This window comes from Podarcis melisellensis (genome assembly GCF_964234715.1).
Source record: "Podarcis melisellensis genome assembly, chromosome: 14".
NCBI lineage: Eukaryota > Metazoa > Chordata > Lepidosauria > Squamata > Lacertidae > Podarcis > Podarcis melisellensis.
The window spans coordinates 5,367,351-5,385,183 of NC_138546.1; the positions used below are offsets into that span (position 1 = coordinate 5,367,351).

The 17,833-nt window shown below is 45.1% G+C and overlaps 1 protein-coding gene across 1 annotated transcript; it reads right to left on the bottom strand.

Moving 5' to 3' along the window:
• Positions 1 to 840: 840 nt before the first annotated feature.
• On the bottom strand, positions 841 to 17,348 carry COPS3 (COP9 signalosome subunit 3). The gene is made up of 12 exons (XM_081889276.1): positions 17,192 to 17,348; positions 9,490 to 9,619; positions 9,112 to 9,224; positions 8,967 to 9,016; positions 8,425 to 8,517; positions 7,058 to 7,237; positions 5,196 to 5,336; positions 4,409 to 4,582; positions 4,019 to 4,105; positions 3,069 to 3,182; positions 1,864 to 1,944; positions 841 to 1,152 (listed from the first exon to the last, which is right to left on the bottom strand). The coding sequence occupies exons 1-12, from the start codon at positions 17,244 to 17,246 to the stop codon at positions 1,099 to 1,101; spliced, it is 1,272 nt and encodes a 423-aa protein (XP_081745402.1). The 5' UTR covers positions 17,247 to 17,348; the 3' UTR covers positions 841 to 1,098.
• Positions 17,349 to 17,833: the final 485 nt, after the last annotated feature.

Genomic DNA, 17,833 nt, shown 5'->3' on the forward strand with positions numbered 1-17,833 from the left:
TTCCAGAGCTCACATATGCTCTCAATGCGACAGAAATAAATTAGGATACAGTGGAGCCACACCAGCCATGGAAACGATTCACTCGGACCTTCCATGCCAGAGCGGATCGCAGTGATCAATTCTGAACCACACATGGGCAACTAAATTCCATTGGCTGGACTGATTTTGAATGTGTGGCTTTAAGACAGATCCTTGTTCTTAAGAATGGCGGAATCATTTTGCACTCCTGCACAATACGTCATTTAAGAGAGATGCCCTAGAATGTACTGGGTGCTGCAGGACCACAACAGCACCTCCTCTCTACCTGTTGATCAAGCCAGGTAGGGCTGGAATAAGCAAGTGGTCGTGATGGGAGAAGCCCAGCTGAGAGGCTGAGAAGGGGAAGCAGCAGGCAGAGCCAGTGGCTGCTAGCAAGGCAGAAGTTTCTGTTCATGGCTGGCAGTTCACAGGCTCCCTTATCAAAAGGTCTCGCACGAGGCCAGCTTCTCTGCTTTAGAAATGGGAGAGGCAGGAACAATCTGGGAGAATATTCTCCATTCATCCCTTGCCAGTCAGATTTGAGGAGTCTTTAATCTAGCAATAGCTACCACCAAGTAAAGGTATGTACCAGTTTAATTAGGCGCGTGGGGGGGGGGGAATAAACCATTCCCCTCCCTTAATAAGCTATCCTGCTTATATACAAAGTTCATTCAGAAAGGTTGTATTTCAAACAAATGAGGCAAAAAAAAAAAAAAATGCTTTTAGACCAACTAGCCCTGTCTTGTTCCCTGAAGAAGCAACATAAAACTTCTTGAATGTCTCATGGAGGAAAAGAAGGGCCATTATGAAAACAAAGCCATGTAAAACAAAAAGTAAATTATTTAATGCAATAACGATGGTAACCTCAAGATAAATCCACAACAGAATGAGATTTTTCCTTTCCTTGCAGAGAATATTTGGGGAATCACACCGTACTGAGAAGACATCATTTTAATTTTGCTCAGTGTCCAGGCGAAACAGTTCTTTTTTTTTTAAACACTCTGATCCTAAAGGTGGTTCTCTTTAGTTTTTTTCTGTTTTTTGTTGCTCTATGACAGAGTAGCAAGTAAAATGTGATTTTCAAGAATAACTGGATGGTTTGCTTCCTGATTCGTCTTCCTGGGAGCCCATACTCTGTCGAGGAAAGGGGAAAGTTGTTAGTACCTACTTCCAAAACACAGGCAATAAGAAAAAGTACAGGCCACATTCGCACCATACATTTAAAGCACTATGATAAAACATTAAACAGTCGCAGCTTCCCCCAAAGATCCTGAGGGCTGTAGCAGTTTGTGAAAGATGCTGAGAGTTCTTAGGAGACTCCTGTTCCCCTCACGAGAGCTACAATTCCCAGAGTAGTTTAACAAGCAACGCCTCTTTCCCTCTTCCCCATGTGATTTTTCTAAACGTTGGAAATTACTCTGAAGCCATTTCTTGGCTTATGTTTCAGTCAGGTAAAAAAGAGCTGTAATTTGGGGGTGACAAAGAGAAACGTGTCCTTGTGAATCCAGCAAAATAGGAAACAGCACCGCTGGGATTAATCTGTAAGGTGGTGAGAGGAGGGGTGTGTGGAAATGGCGCAACCCACTGGTTAAGCAGCAATGCACTGTGCTTTCTGTTCAAAAAAGGGTGCTTGCTTCCATGCATGCTTAACGTTTGACTTCCACGCACATTGCTCAGTTGGTTAGAGCGTGGTGCTCATATTGCCAAGGTTGCAGGTTCAATCCCCATATGGGGACAAGTGCATATTCGCGCATTGCAGAGGGCTGGACTAGTTAGTCCTCAGCGTCTCTTCCAAGTCTACAATTCTATGAAAAAGGCCAAACAGTGCTTAGTCCTGCCACTTACCTTCTGCACAAACTGAGGGTTCACAGTGATCTCCTGATCCATGGCTTTCAGTCTCTCATCAAGCTCTATACATTTCAGCATCTGGGAAGAGTCAGATTATACAGGACAGTCACAGTTTGTTAGCTTCAACATCCACATTGAAGCCCTATGGTCAGACGTGTGCCAGAATTCCCAGGCATCACATATATAGCCTGTTTGCCAATCCATCCCAGTAACCACTTTGAACTCTTTATCCTCTCCCTTGCCATTCACTTCAAGACTGCTGCTTTACAGATTTGGGTATCGTTACAAATACGTGTTTGTTGCTAAGAACCCAGGCATCCGGGGCAGGGCAGCAAGGAAAAAGAGAACATTGAATGCATTTTCACTGGGCTGGTCAAGGTAACCATCAGGAAGTTACCGCTGCCCAAAGCCACAATCAATTCTGAAATGCAGCGACCAAGGGCAAGGAAGGAATTTGGCCCATCCCCTCTGATGTTTCTATGGCAGGAACAGACAGAAGGTGGAAGAGGATCTGTTGAAAGGTGTCTGGGTGGTCTGCAAGAGGCTGGCAGGAGGCTTCCTTGATGCCCAATTGTTTAACCGCAGCAATCTGCACCAGGATCCCAGCCACTATTTTGCACTTGGCTCAATGATAGATTCCCAGCTTAGAGGACTGCCATCTTATGAACACACACCTGGAAGCAAGGCCCGTGAAACTCAGGGCGACTTATCTGAGAGTAAACACCCAGAGATTTTTCAGCAGTGCCGTTTAAATCAGCTCTCCCTCTCTCTTATATCCAGAATCTTGCCTTTCAACTTCATAAGCAGCATCAGTTTAAGTGCTTGCTTTCCATAAATTCACTGCCTGAATTCATCCCAATTGTGAGGCTGGAAGATTCTGGGGGTGGGCTCTGTCCATACAGGAGAAAGTGGAAGGTGGGGACAGAATGAACTATGCTGCTTCAGACTTCCTGGCAGGAGGGCGGGCAGGAATGATGTTTTTCAATGATCTCCTGTGAGTTAAATCAGAACACCTTCTAGAAAATTTGAAAGCTGGCACAGCAGTGACTAGAACCCACTCTGGGTTGTGCTAGGTATTTGCATGCTTGTTTTTTTAAAGAATTAATAGGGAATTCATAGTGTGCCACAGAGCTTGCTGTTCTACTGACTCGTTAGGCTGCTCATGGCAACCATAACCGAGGTGAAAATGAAGGGTTATTTACCTCCTGATCGATATTGTGAAGCATAGCTGGATTGTTGTACTTCTCAGGGTTGTCATGGAAACATACCATGCCATCCTTCTGGTTAATACTTGCAAAGATTTCGCCATCTTCTATCTAAAATAACAAGATTTTAGTGTTTTATGATTTGGGCGCTGTTCCTGTTTCATCTTGCCTCTGCCATCCCACCCAGAAGACCCTCCAACTGCCTGTATTTCCCGCATCTTAACTGACAGCAAAACCTCCAAGAAAGGAAGTCCTCCCCATCTCATAACCAGGAATGTGTGGTCTCCTAATAATAATAATAATAATAATAATAATAATAAATTAAAATTTAAAAAACACCCTTGTTTTGACATGAAGATCAATACGTTTTGATTTGTGCTATCATAATAATTTTGCCTATCCTGGTAAATTAAGTTGTTAGGAATATTCATTATCGTCCTATTGTACTGGTTAATGTTGACTACTTGCAATGACATCTAGTTTCTTTTCCCCCCTATAATTTTTTATAAAATTTTCTATTTCACATTTTAGAATATTCATTTGAACAACCTTGAAATATCAATGACTTCCCCTCTTCTCTTTCCATGGTTCATTTTGCATAACATAAATCCCTGCATAATTTAGATAAACTAAACCATTCAGCATTCCATTATTACATCCCTCAAAACTTATTTACACTGTGGAATTTATCTTAATGCTGCCCACGTTTTCAGATAAGAACAATTCTCCTCCATATATTCAATAAACATTTTCCAATCTTCTTTAAACGTATGTTCTTCTAGTTCTCTTATTCTATATGTTAGGTCCACAAGTTGCGCATATTCCATATGATCTCTAGTTTCAATTGTTTACAATTAACCTGATCGCTACTGAAAGCAATATATGCAAAAAAGAGACGTTCAAATAAATCCGACTTGACATTTCGTTCAAAAAGCAACATTCCTTACCATATGAAGGACATATTTTTCTGCTTCCTGAGGCCCCGATAGCTGCACTCTACTTGCCATGTCTTGTAACGACAGTGTTAAAAATGTCTGAAATCCAGAAGCAGAGCAGAGTCATTAGAGATTTCTGCAAACTCTGACCAACTCCCATGGGGAACTAGCATCCTGTACAGCACACCCAGGACCACCCCTGAAAGCCTGCAAAAGGGCAGAAGCCAGGATAATCAGAAGCCAGGTGTGTGATGCTGTCGGCAGGTAACATTTTAGACTTTATGAAAGCACCCATGAGAACCAGACAAGCAATTTTGCCAGGTGGCTAAAGACCCTCAGCCAAGGCACACCTGCATAACGTTCCCAAGGACTCATAAGAATACAGCAGATTGGATGCCTTACCTTAGTTAGCCTCTGAATGTTCTTTTTATAGAGAGATGACAAGCACTGCTTCACCAAACCCATATTATTATCCCTGGTGAAGGTCTCGCTGTGCTTATTCACCAGATTCCGTAGCTCCGAGGGCTTATTGGTTGCATACACTTGCGCTAATTCATGGTAGGCGTTGCTAAGTGGCTGTGATGAGAAAGCAAAATAAGACTTTTTCAAATGCAGAGAAGGGCAACTCAAAACACCAATGAGGACCCCCATCAGGAGCTAGTGGTCTCAAGAGTTGTCTTATCCCAACACAAAGCATTGGTCTATTTAGTCCAGTACTGCCTGCTCTGGCTGGAAGCAGTTCTCCAAGGCCCCAGGATTTCCCCACCTCTGCTACCCAAAATCATTGTTAGCTGGGGATGCCAGGGATTGAATAGAGGACGTGGACTGCAAAGGTTATGCAACACCTCTTCTCCTTATAACCTGGAATGAGTCTGCTATTCCCAAAAATCTCCTGTTCTTTTGTTTTTTCCTAAAAGCAGGAGAGAAAACAGACAACTCCGACTGCACAGCTTTGCCCATTCATTTTTATTAATTCCAATTCTTACTTTTACTAATGCTCAATTTTAAATAGCAAGTTTTGATTTTGATGATTGTTCCTGTAAATTCCGTTTTCTGCTTTAATTTTTTCCACTTTTTTGCACTGCTATGGCCCAAGAACTACTGTAATTAAAGTTCTCCTCCTCCTCCATCACAGTTTTTGCCTTAAAAAAAAAAATAATGCACCAGTACAGGATTTCTGGAGTCTTACCTTAACGAACCTACCCACTATCTGGGAGGTATACTTCGGCAGTTGCTGCACTTTGCCAAGTAGTATCAATGAAACTAGGATATACTTTTTATAGGATTCCAACATAATATGACTGACTGCCATGGCAGGAGTTGTTATAGCCTGCAAAAGAAAAAAAATTAAGGGAGCAAATGAAAATCACCAGAAACAAACAAATACACAGAGAGAGGCTGTATTTGCATTCAGTCCTAATCCGTGAGCCATGGTCAAGCAGATTATCCTGTGCACATACAGTAAAAGCTCTCCCCTGTTGCTCCTTGTGTGCTCCAGTAGAGAAACGAACTTCTGTTTCCTTCCAAACAAACCACAATCCTAAATCAATGCTTGCTCTTGGGTTCCCAGTCATTATTTTCTAGGAATAAACAAGGAATGGTATAATGGGCTGCATCAATAGGAGTATAGCATCTAGATCAAGGGAAGTAATAGTGCCACTGTATTCTGCTCTGGTCAGACCTCACCTGGAGTACTGTGTCCAGTTCTGGGCACCACAGGTCAAGAAGGACACTGACAAACTGGAACGTGTCCAGAGGAGGGCAACCAAAATGGTCAAAGGCCTGGAAACGATGCCCTATGAGGAACGGCTAAGGGAGCTGGGCATGTTTAGCCTGGAGAAGAGGAGGTTAAGGGGTGATATGATAGCCATGTTCAAATATATAAAAGGATGTCACATAGAGGAGGGAGAAAGGTTGTTTTCTGCTGCTCCAGAGAAGCGGACACGGAGCAATGGATCCAAACTACAAGAAGGAAGATTCCACCTAAACATTAGGAAGAACTTCCTGACAGTAAGAGCTGTTCGACAGTGGAATTTGCTGCCAAGGAGTGTGGTGGAGTCTCCTTCTTTGGAGGTCTTTAAGCAGAGGCTTGACAACCATATGTCAGGAGTGCTCTGATGGTGTTTCCTGCTTGGCAGGGGGTTGGACTCAATGGCCCTTGTGGTCTCTTCCAACTCTATGATATGGGAACGGCTTGGTCACTTCCCTTTGTTCCTTCTCTTTTATAGCTGTATACCAGGGGTGGGGAACCTCAGCTGCAGGGGACAAATGCAGCCCCCAAGCCTCTCCATCTGGCCTTTGGAACTCTCCCCTGGACCACGTCCCTGTTTTGCACCCTGGGTGATTTTGCCCAGCTGGGATACGTTCCCTGAACTCTGATCAGGCCTTTTGCTTGACTGGATGGAAGAGAGAGGTGTGTGTGTGCGCGCGCAGAAACAAGCCTATTGTACCCAAGATAACATTTACATCCATTATTCCGCCCACTTATGCCTCTGCCTCCACCCACCACTGACCTGTAGCCCTCGCAAGGTCACTCAGAAGGGGATGTGCCCTCAGGCTGAAAGAGGTCCCCCCCCCCAATATTGTATATCAATCCATTTGTTAGGCAGAAATGTCAGTTAAAGGGAACACTGTTAGGATATAGTTCCATTCCACCTTAAAAGGGTCAGGCATGACTGTTGTGTATCACATGCCTGTTTACATCCAGCACAGTCTGCTGGGAACTTCCGTTGTATGTTGCTTTTGCTGGACACAAAGGGAAGCAGACATGTTTTTTCCTTTGTTCCTGAACTATGCTGAATCACAGCACAGATTTGCTAATGGCCTATACTGTTATGGGTGCTAAGAATTGTCTCCAGGTGAGGATAGGTTTTGTAAGTGGAGGAAGTCTTCTTTTTCATTATTTGTAGGCTTTTGCTGCAACCAGAAATGACTGGGGAAATCTAGTAGCTTCTGATGTGCCTATCAACAGAGCTGTTACAGCCTGAAGTTTACACCTCCTGAGGCACAGAGAGCTCTCCTTCAACACACGGGTGAGGTGGGGGAAGTTACCTGCTCATAGAAGTACAGTGCTCTTTCAAAGTTCTTCAGCCCAGTGTATATCATTCCACCATAGTAGTAGTAACATAGAAAGTGCTTTGCATCGTAAGCCCCATTCTCCTTACAAATATCCATCATGTCCACATCTAGATACGGAAGGGCGGGTTTAAAGCATTTTGCTAACAAACAGAGCTGAAACAAAATAGACCAGAGTTACCAAAAAAAATCAAACCAACCAGCCACTTTCACACGCTGCCTTTGTTCAAATCCAATCTTTCCTGCTTTAAGAACAGAGCTTTAATCACAAGCCATGGCAAAATGCTAACAGAATTACATTATGAAACCATATGAAAAAACGAGATGCTGGGAGTCTCAGCCCCGTTTCCTCCCTGAAGTGAAATAACCCTAATAATTTGGACTCCTGAGAAATATGGACCACTACATTGGCAGTCAGGAGAGAGTGAGATTAAGACAGTGATGGCCAAACTTGGCCCTCCAGCTGTTTTGGGACTACAATTCCCATCATCCCTGACCACTGGTCCTGATAGCCAGGGATGATGGGAGTTGTAGTCCCAAAACAGCTGGAGGGCCAAGTTTGGCCATGACTGGATTAGGGGGTGGTCACAACTGCATTTACAAAACATGCAAATGGCTTCATCAGGATGCTTGAATAACTCTTTCAAAAAACTGGGTTAATGTAGGTGTAGCAGAACTTTTGACTGCCTTCCCACTTTATAAGCCTGCAAGTCCCACTATTATTCATGCTAAAACATGTTAACTGTTGCACACCGAACCATTGAAGGTTATGCATGTTATAGAAAGGTGCGTTAAGCGTTGTTTGTTTCTATTTGGTACTTTTCTGGTTAGGCTTTATGTTTGTTTAAAGCATGGCATTACAGATCCTCTTACTACAGCTTGTCTCATCTCTGGAGCGCGACTGAAAGAGAAAGGGAACAAGCTTCTCCGTCCATTGAAGTGACTTGATGCCAATTCACACAGCGACCTGGAGTCGCAAGGTTACTGGCGGCACAAGGTATCTGGAATACTTTATTGCTGTAAGCAACTTTATCTATTCCCGGGCTTGAGTCGAAAGCTAAACTGGGAGATGCCACGTCACTGTTGACCAACTGCCCACTGTGAACAACTAGCTTTGTAAGGAACTCTGCAGTGCTGCAGGAAAGGTCGCCGAGACTCAGAAGTTCTGCAGCAGCACAGCAAAGCAGCAGACAAACTTGATGAGCCTTTACTTTTGTTTCAACCTATTCACTGGAATATACATGGCTGGAAGGGATCGTGAGGATGTTTTGATGAAGCTTCTTGCACTGTGAGCACCCTTGAAGCAAAAGGACTCAGCCTGTTAGCCTTCCGGATTCCCTTACCTGGCAAAGATCTGCATGTATTGAGGTCAGCTGGTTAGTGTTCATCTGCATCTTGTCTATGGCTTGCCTGAGAATGCCAATTCCTCGCAGGGGCTGTCGGAAAGGTAACAGGTCTCCGTTAGGGAAGCCTCCGCAAGGGACCCTAGCGGCAGCACTTATAAACGAAAAGCCACCAACAACTGACTTTAATAAATAACATTTCTCTACCGCTTACATTAAAAAGAAATCTTGCAGCAGATCACAAAAGGAAAACAAAGGTTCACATCATTTAAAACAGAAAACAAGCATCACTGATAAAAGAGCAGAAGGAAACAGTGTGAATTATCAGGGAGGGCCCAAGAATGAGTCTTTTCAGTGGTGGCCCCACTTTTATGGAACACTCTTCCCAGGGAGGCACACCTGGCGCCATCACTAGCAGTTTTTAGGTGGCGGGCAAAGGTTCAGAGTTAGTGCATGAGGAAAGGCAAAATTTTAGTTGGCCAGAAGACATGTACAATCCCAGCACCCGAAAGAGAATCTGGAGCATGTTTGGGCTTGTTTACCTGCTTCCGCTCCACAAGGGCATTGGTTAACTGGTGACACAGGCCAGCAACTAGAGACAACGAAACAAGAAAAAGAAAGAATGAGAAGCCCCACAAGGCGAACACGTCAAACGTGGCAAGATGCAAGGCTGCCGAAGTAACTCACAAGTGTCTGTTGCGTATCGAATGTGTTCCCCATTACAAGTGCTGATAAAAAGCTGGACCTGCGAGAATAACGTTTCGAAGTCAGGGACGCTGGGCATGGAAAACTTCACGAACCTGAAAACGAAGACAGAACCCACGTTTTAACAGGAGCTTTCACGTGAAAACGGGCGCGGCTCTTAAAAGCTGCCAGAATGCAGAACAGGACAGCTCGAAAGGCAATGAACCATTGCTTCAATCTGCACATTCTAACATTTCTTGCAATGGAAACATAGTAATATGAAACCTTCGTGAATAAAAATATAAAAACTCGCATACAGCAAGTCTGTACACCCTTTCAAACCTTTGCTTCAGAAATTTCAAATGAAGGAAAGTAACTTACAAGACTGCAAGAACCCCTAAGGAGTGTTCTTGAACATCCAGGGCACCGAGCACCGTATCCAGGTGAGAGAGGTTTTTTGCTAGCAGCTCTCCACTTTTGTTGATCAGTTCACAAAGCTGAGTCATTTGCCCTGGAACAAGAAAAAGGGGCTGTTACATTTCAGCTCAATAAAAGTATATAAAGCAAAGGCTCCCTGTTGCACCTTTATGTACCCTCTGAGTTTGCACCAAGTGCAAGGACACAGGAGGCTCCCTTGCACCAAGTCAGACCTTTGGCTCACCTTGGTCAGTACTTCTGACACTGACTGGCAGCATCTCTCCAAGATTTCAGAGAGAAGCCCTGCCCAGTCCTACCTGGGGAAGTCAGGGACCTTCTGCATGAAAAGCATGTGCCATGGAAATATGATCAGCATCATTATCTTGGGCAACGAGTGAGAAGACAATGCTTCACATATATCCTTTCTCCTCTGTGAGCTATACTAGAGGGGAAGGGCACACCTATCTTTGAAGCACTGCTGTTACAGTCTAGGAAGAAATGAAAAAAGGGGCAGAGAAGAGAAGGGAGTGTGTCTGCTGCAAATGAACCTTAGCCATATTTTGAGCTGAACCTGTTTGCACCGATTGGCTCTTCATAAGTACATTCGTAGTGGTGAAAAGCCTCTTACGGAATAAGAGAGATACATTCCAGCTCTACAATTCTATGATGGAATACGATGGAATAATGGAAGGCAATGGGTGCCTTCTACAGAGAGAGGGGTGTTTTAACAGGTGCTGCAGATAAAACTGATTGCCTCCTTTGCTATTATTCTACAAACACCACTTGAACCCCTCCACCACTGCCACCAGCCGAAACTGAAGTAGTGCCCCTCCTATTCAACACCATTGACAACACCCATCATGACACCATACAGAACTTGAGCTCAGAGTAAAGAAGTGCAAGAGAACGGTGTGCTACAGTCCATCTCCCCACCTCCAGTTCACACGACGCTTGAAAATCCACTGTCATAAGGTGTGGCAATCACCACTAGCTGGAAGGCAGCTTGGGAAATAAGGATTAGAGTCCAGTGGTTCTCAGCCTTGGGTCCCCAGATGTTTTTGGCCTACAACTCCCATGATCCCTAGCTCACAGGACCAGTGGTCAGGAATGATAGGAGTTGTAGGCTAAAAACATCTGGGCACCCAAGGTTGGGAAAGGCTGGATTAGACGAATCCACAGAGATGTAGAGGTTCATCAATCGCTACTGGCTACAACAGCTGAAGGGAGCATCCATGTTCAGAAATTGTCTACCACAGAATATCAGAAGAGAGCTGTGGTTGGGCGCTGTGGGAAAGAGGTCAATCAAACTGGCCTGTTCTTACATCCAGTCATGTCAGTGAAGGGTCTGTTGCTAATGAACTTCAGCAAACTGTATTTTTAAATTGTCCAGCAAGTCGGAAGCACCCAAAGTTAAGCGCAGGATGAGAATGCAACAGGGACAGCCAACCTGGTGCCTTCCAGATGTTGTGCTGGCCGGGAATGATGGGGTTTGGAGTCCAACAAGATCTGGAGAGCATCATATTAGCTATCCTTAGTCGCCAAGCTTTAAATAAGCAAGAGCATCAGTTTGTGGGAGTTTAAGTAGATTCTAATATAATCTGAATTATGCATCACTTTTGTAGCGGGTTTAATTCTCAGATTAAAACAGCTGGAATTTGAGGTAAAAGACTGAAAATCCCGAGACACATGAAATACCATGGACAGCACCACAGCTGAAATCCTAGGCCAGCTAGTGAAAAAATAGTACAAGTCTTTCCTCAAACCTTAGATGAAGCATTTATATAGAGCAGGCTGAGCAAAAGTAGATTTAGATTTAGCATTAGATATCTGGGTGATGTGCAGCAGCCCAACAAGGGTTTCTGACTGCCAGCCATTTTAACAATGACAACAAGTGAAAGCCTCTGTCACTGGCTTCTGAAATGAGGGAAAGTTGGAGTGGGGGGTGAGGAGGGGATTTTTATGTGACAAGGTTGACCGCTGGTAACAAAAACAAATTATTGGGGTATGCATGTATTCAAGTGGAGGCCTGTGCACTCAGCTACAGTACTATGCAAAAATCTGGCTCTAGTTAGTGGATCTCAGGGATCTGGGAGAAAAAATCGATCCCTCAAGCCTGACATTTGCCCCTCTACAATGCAAAAAAAAAAAAAAATGTACTGTATAATGTTGCTTATATATTTAAATAAAGTAAATGTGAATTCTCTAAGAAAACTGAGCTTTTTAAAAAAATAATAATGCAAATGCTTTCACACCTGGATTCCTAGAAGTATGAAAATTTTTACAGCTCTGAGCACATCTATTGTAGGTACACAAAGCTGGGCTCCAAATTCAAAACTAACGACCACAAATACGAAATATTACTTTGGCTCAGTCAAAAGTGACTGGGAGCAAAATTAGAAAGCATCAGTGCTAGCTATTTTTTAAAGAACATAGACAACCTTAAAGCTTCCCTTTGTTCCAATTAACAGTCCCAAACAAGATACATGTTACTGCATGCAGAATCTTCAAGTGGTAGCTGGTGTGGGGTTGGGGTTCCGCAAGACATATAGCTGTGCTAAAGATTAAGAAACGTACATTAGGTTTTGCAGAACACTGCGAAGCTATTCTAATGCTTTCAACCACATGCTAAGTCATGAATTCAAACAGGTCTGACCCCCCCCCCAAATTACCATCTCTTCACTAGGATGCTTTTTCCCAACTGCTTTGCAAAGTGCATAGAAGCTATCATTAAACACAATGCATATTTCAGAGACTGGCAAGATTTTTAAAAATTAAGTGCATGCAGAGTATAACCTCAGTTTAAACAATATTGGGGAGATTAAGCTGAACTTCTACGGTATGCATAAGACACTCAGTGTTTCTCATTCACACATACACTTTACCAGTTAGATCAACACTACAAATCCCTCATCAGAAGAACACAAGAGTCACATGCACAAGATGCCCCATAACCTCTGAATGCAAGGTTTGGGCATGAATCAGAGAACAGAATGGCAGCATAAATTGTATCTTTTTTGTAAGACATATACTCCTTCCTCTCTGAAAGATGAACCATTATTTAGACTAGCGATGGCTAATTTCTGGCATTCCAAATGCTTCTGGCTACAATTCCCACCATCCCTGACCACTGGGCATGCTGGGAAGGGGCTGATGTGAGTCGAGATTCCACCAAAGGGCTGCAGGTTCCCTGCTCTGCACTGCTGTTTAAAAACAACCACACCAGTAAAACATAGCACACAAAACGTTTGAAAGACGTGCTCCCCAACACTTCTCACCCCTCCTCATTGTCCTCCCCAACATGCTGGCACCCCTTTTCCAACTGCCACAAAGTTCAATGCAAAGTGTCAGGCTGTGTCTGAAAAGAACTTGCAAGATTATTAACTTCTGTTCCCTCATTAACCCTGAAAATCCCCTGTAGACATTGAGCCTTTGTTCCTATGCATGTAGCACTGCCCATCTTATCTCTGGAAAACCCTGGCTTAACAAATGCTGAGCAGAAACAGCAATATGTTTTGAAGAGTGAGCAAGAACAGAGCTGTGCTGAGTTAGGGCTGGCTTGTTTTGGTAGCATCTATTCCCTTCCTTCCTTCATTTTATTTGTACGCTGCTTTGCTACAAAAAATATGCTCAAAGTGGCTTAACAACACAGAAAACAGGAATACATTTCAAACAAACTATACAAAAATAATTTTATAATAACATAGCAAAACAATAGCAGTAAAAAAAAGGATAGTAAAAATAGCAAGGGAGTGTCACAGTTTCACCTTAGTGCTAGGAACTTCCTTGTCTGCAGACATAAACCTTCAAATAAAACTTAAAGGATCTCCTTGTGCTGGTAGGGTTTTCCTAATGTTCTGTCAACATGGTATAACTCTGGCAAGATGGCCATTCAAGTCTTGCCCCCATTCATTCTTCCCCTTGTGCCTTGAAGCCTTGCTCTGAATGGGTAGATGGTTCCATCTCTCCCCTCCCCCCAACAACTTCAAAGCCTTCCTCAAAAGCCATCACCTCAAGGCTTGTAGCTCAAAATCAAACCTAAGGATTAGTAACTACTCGCACTTGCTACCCTCATCTCTCTAAGATTCCTTTTCTACTGTCAAAAAGTAGACTAAACTCCTTGTTGGCTAGGAATCTGTCCTTTTTAATGTTATTCTTCAAAGCCCCAATAACAATGGTAGTTATTTATTTAAATCCATTTATTGACACCCCAGTCCCCCCTCCGGCAGGGACTCAAGGTGAAAATATGAATAGCTAAAAACATAGGGGGAAAACAATAATAATAATTAGTAATAGTATTAGTAGTATTTACTGTTAGTAGTAATAGTAGTAGCTGTCACAGCCACCTGGTGCAAGGCACTAAAAGGAAACTTCTCCATGTTTAGGGAAGCTTTTAATGTTTAACAGGCTATTGTATTTTAATATTTTGTTGGAAGCCACCCAGAGTGGCTGGGGAAACACAGCCAGGTTGGCGGGGTATAAATGATAAATTATTATTATTATTATTATTATATTATTATTATTATTATTATTATTATTATTATTATTATTATTATTATATGGGACACAGATGGCGCTGTGGGTTAAAGCCTCAGCGCCTAGGACTTGCTGATCGAAAGGTCGGCGGTTCGAATCCCTGCTGCGGGGTGCGCTCCCGCTGCTCGGTCCCAGCGCCTGCCAACCTAGCAGTTCGAAAGCACCTCCGGGTGCAAGTAGATAAATAGGGACCGCTTACTAGCGGGAAGGTAAACGGCGTTTCTGTGTGCAGCTCTGGCTCGCCAGAGCAGCGATGTCACACTGGCCATGTGACCCGGAAGTGTCTCCGGACAGCGCTGGCCCCTGGCCTCTTAAGTGAGATGGGCGCACAACCCCAGAGTCTGTCAAGACTGGCCCGTACGGGCAGGGGTACCTTTACCTTTACCTTTATTATTATTATTATTTACCTAGTTTTAGCATTTATATCCCTCTTAACCCCCAAGGAGCTCAGGGCTGCACACATTATCACAGTATTTAAGCATTAGCTTGATAACCATATCCAAAAAGGAATTCCATGCAGATGAATAAGGTGGTTGATGAAGGAAGGGTGCAGGGTTCCACTGCTCTTCTGCACCCAAGATATACACCAAGCAGCCAGCACAGAAACACAGCAGGCTGCTGCAGAACAGACAGTGCACTACATCCTTTTTTAGTGATTCCAGCAAGCTGGTAGAAATGTTTTGCAGACAGTAACATTGGTAGGCTTGTTTCAAGGCTGCATTATCATCATGGCTTATTGTCGCGGTAGCATCATAAGAACGCAACATCAAGCAGATTGGAGCAAAGGCCATCTAGTCCAGCATCCCACAGCGGCCAGCAACACAGGTTGGTGAGCCTCCGCAAAACCCACAAGCAGGACATAAGGACAACATAAGAACGTAAGGCGAATTGGGTGAATCAGGCCAATGGCCCATCTAGTCCAGCATCTTATTCTCACAGTGGCTAACCTGATGTCTGTGGGAAGCCTGCAAGATGGACATGAATGCAATAGCACTCTCCCGAGCTGCAATTCTCAGCAACTGTGACAGTGGTGGTACAACACAGCCATTGTGGCTAGTAGCCACTGACAGCCTTGTCCTCAATGAATGTGTTTCATCCTCTTTTAAAGTCATCCAAGTTGGGGGCCATCACTGCCTCCTGCAGAAGATAATTCCAGTTTAACTGAACTGTGTGGAGGAGGACCTTCTTTTATCTGTCCTGAATCTTCCAACATTCAGCTTCGTTCTTTTTTTTTTAACATACATTTTATTAATCTCGATGTTCACAAGTTCTAGCATTGAGTGAGGGAGAAAAACCTCTCTCTTCCTGCTTTCTTGATAAACTACTATGTCACCTCTTGTCTTTTATTTGAACTAAAAAGTCCCAAATGCTGCAACCTTTTCTCACAGGAGGGTTGGTGGCCACCACAGCCTCCTGTGGGAACCGATTTCCATAGTTTTAACTAAGTGCTGCGTAAGAAGTCCTTGCTTTTATCTGTTGTGAGGAACAATTGAGGGAGTTGGGTGTGTTTAGCCTGGGTAAGAGGAGACTGAGAGGAGATATGAAAGGCAGCTTCCAATATCTAAAGGACTGGGACCTGGAAGATAATAATAATAATAATAATAATAATAATAATAATAATAATAATAATAATTTATTATTTGTATCCCGCCCATCTGGTTGGGTTTCCCCAGCTACTCTAGGCGGCTTCCAACAAAGATTAAAAATACATTAAAATGTCACACATTAAAAATTTCCCTTAACAGAGCTACCTTCAGGTGTCTTCTAAATGTCAGGTAGTTTATCTCTTTGACATCTGATGGGAGGGCGTTCGACAGGGCGGGTGCCACTACCAAGAAGGCCCTCTGCCTGTTCCCTGTAATCTCACTTCTCGCAGTGAGGGAACTGCCAGAAGGCCCTTGGAGCTGGACCTCAGTGTCTGGGCAGAACGATGGGGGTGGAGACGCTCCTTCAGGTCTCCTCGGCCAAGGCCATTTAGGGCTTTAAAGGTCAACACAAACATTTTGAATTGTGCTCGGAAACGTACTGGGAGCCAATGTAGGTCTTTCAAGACTGGTGTTATGTGGTCTTGGCGGCCACATAACAAGATGGAGCAAGCTTGTTTTCTCTTGCTCCAGAGCATAGGACCTGAACGAGTGGCTTCAAGATACAAGAAAGGAGATTCCGTCTAAACATCAGAAAGAACATTCTGACACTAAGAGCTGTTTGGAAGTGGAACAGATTCCTGCGAGAGAAGTTGGGGCCTCCTTCCTTGGGGGTTTTTAAACAGAGGCTGGACGGCCATCTGTCATGGATGCTTTTGTTGAGATTACTGCATTGCAGGGTGTTGGAATAGATGACCCTCAAGGTCCCTCCTAACTCTGCAATGCTATAATTCCACCATTCACCAATGTTGGAAGATTTATGTCGGATAAAAGATCTTCAAGCAGCGCATAGTTGAACTATAACTCGCTCCCACATTGGCAATGACGACCACCAACCTGGATGGCTTGGAAAGACAGAATATACAAATTCACGGAGGACAGGGCTACTCGCCTTGGTGGCTAATCTTTACCTCCACAGTTGGAGGCAGCAATGCTTCTGAATATCAGTTGCTGGGAAATGGTCTTGTGCTCAGGTCCTGGTTTCCCCGCAGGCAAATGTTCATTCACGGCGAAAGTAAGATGGGCCACTGGCCTGATCCACAAGGGCTCTTCTGTTCTTCTTAGGCACACTGGTTGTCCACGAGTTCCAGCACTATTTCACTCTAACCATCCCTAAACCTCTTCCCTCAGCGCCTTTACAACATGCGTCGGATCTGTACCCCCCCCCCAAAAAAAAATTCCCTCGCACGAGGCAAACGTTAAAGGGGTTAATCCTAAAACGACGCGCGAAAATGGGGAGCCGCGCCCGTCTCCCTCCCGAGGAGGCAGCCAGGGGGCTTCTTTCCCCGACACCCACCACCACCCAGGAGCGGGATTCGAACCCACGTCCCCCTCCGCCTCCTCCTCCTCCCACCAGGCCGCTTTCGCTCTGCCCATTCACGTGCGGGGTTGGGGGCCGAGGAGAGCCGGAGCCGCCCGGCGGGTCCCCGCGCTTGACACCCCGCCAGCCCCCCGGCCTCGCCCCCTCAGCCCGGGTCCCCGGCGGTCACCTTGGGCCGAGAGCTGCCGGACGCTGTTGACGAACTGCTCCAAGGCGGACGCCATCTTGGCGGCTCGCGGGAGGCCGCGGCGGGAGAGCAGCGAGGCGGGGGAGACGGAGCGGGCCCCGCGCCGGGGAAGGAGGGGGAGGGGGCGGGAGGAGGGGAGGAAGTCGCCTCTTCTCCCTCCTGAGGCAGCGTCTCCGCCCGCGCAGGGCCAATCAGACGCCGCTTCGGAGGGCCGCGGGGGCGGAGCTCCCCGGGCGTCATCGCCGGCGCCGGCGCGCGCGCCTAAGCAAGGGCGTTGCCATGGGAACCGCCGCTCCAGGCCCTCAACCCGGAAGCGGCCTTCCCCGGTGTAAACAGAGGCAGCCGCCAACTGTCACTCGCCCTGCTGCGCGTTTTGGACCGGGGAAAGGTGGCTTCTTTAGCCTGGCGCCGCAACCCGCCTTGTCTGCTTTCAAAGTGTCGTCATGGAGAAGCACCTAGCCCGTAATAAACTGCCTAATCTCCCTCCCAGATAAGACATTTAGGTGGCCACAATGCCCTTTGCAGCTTTCTACCCTGTCTGGCAGACAAAAACATAGTAAGAAGGCAGGGACAACCCAGTCTGGTTGCTAAGGGTCAGGGTGACGTAAGACGCGGTGTGATGTC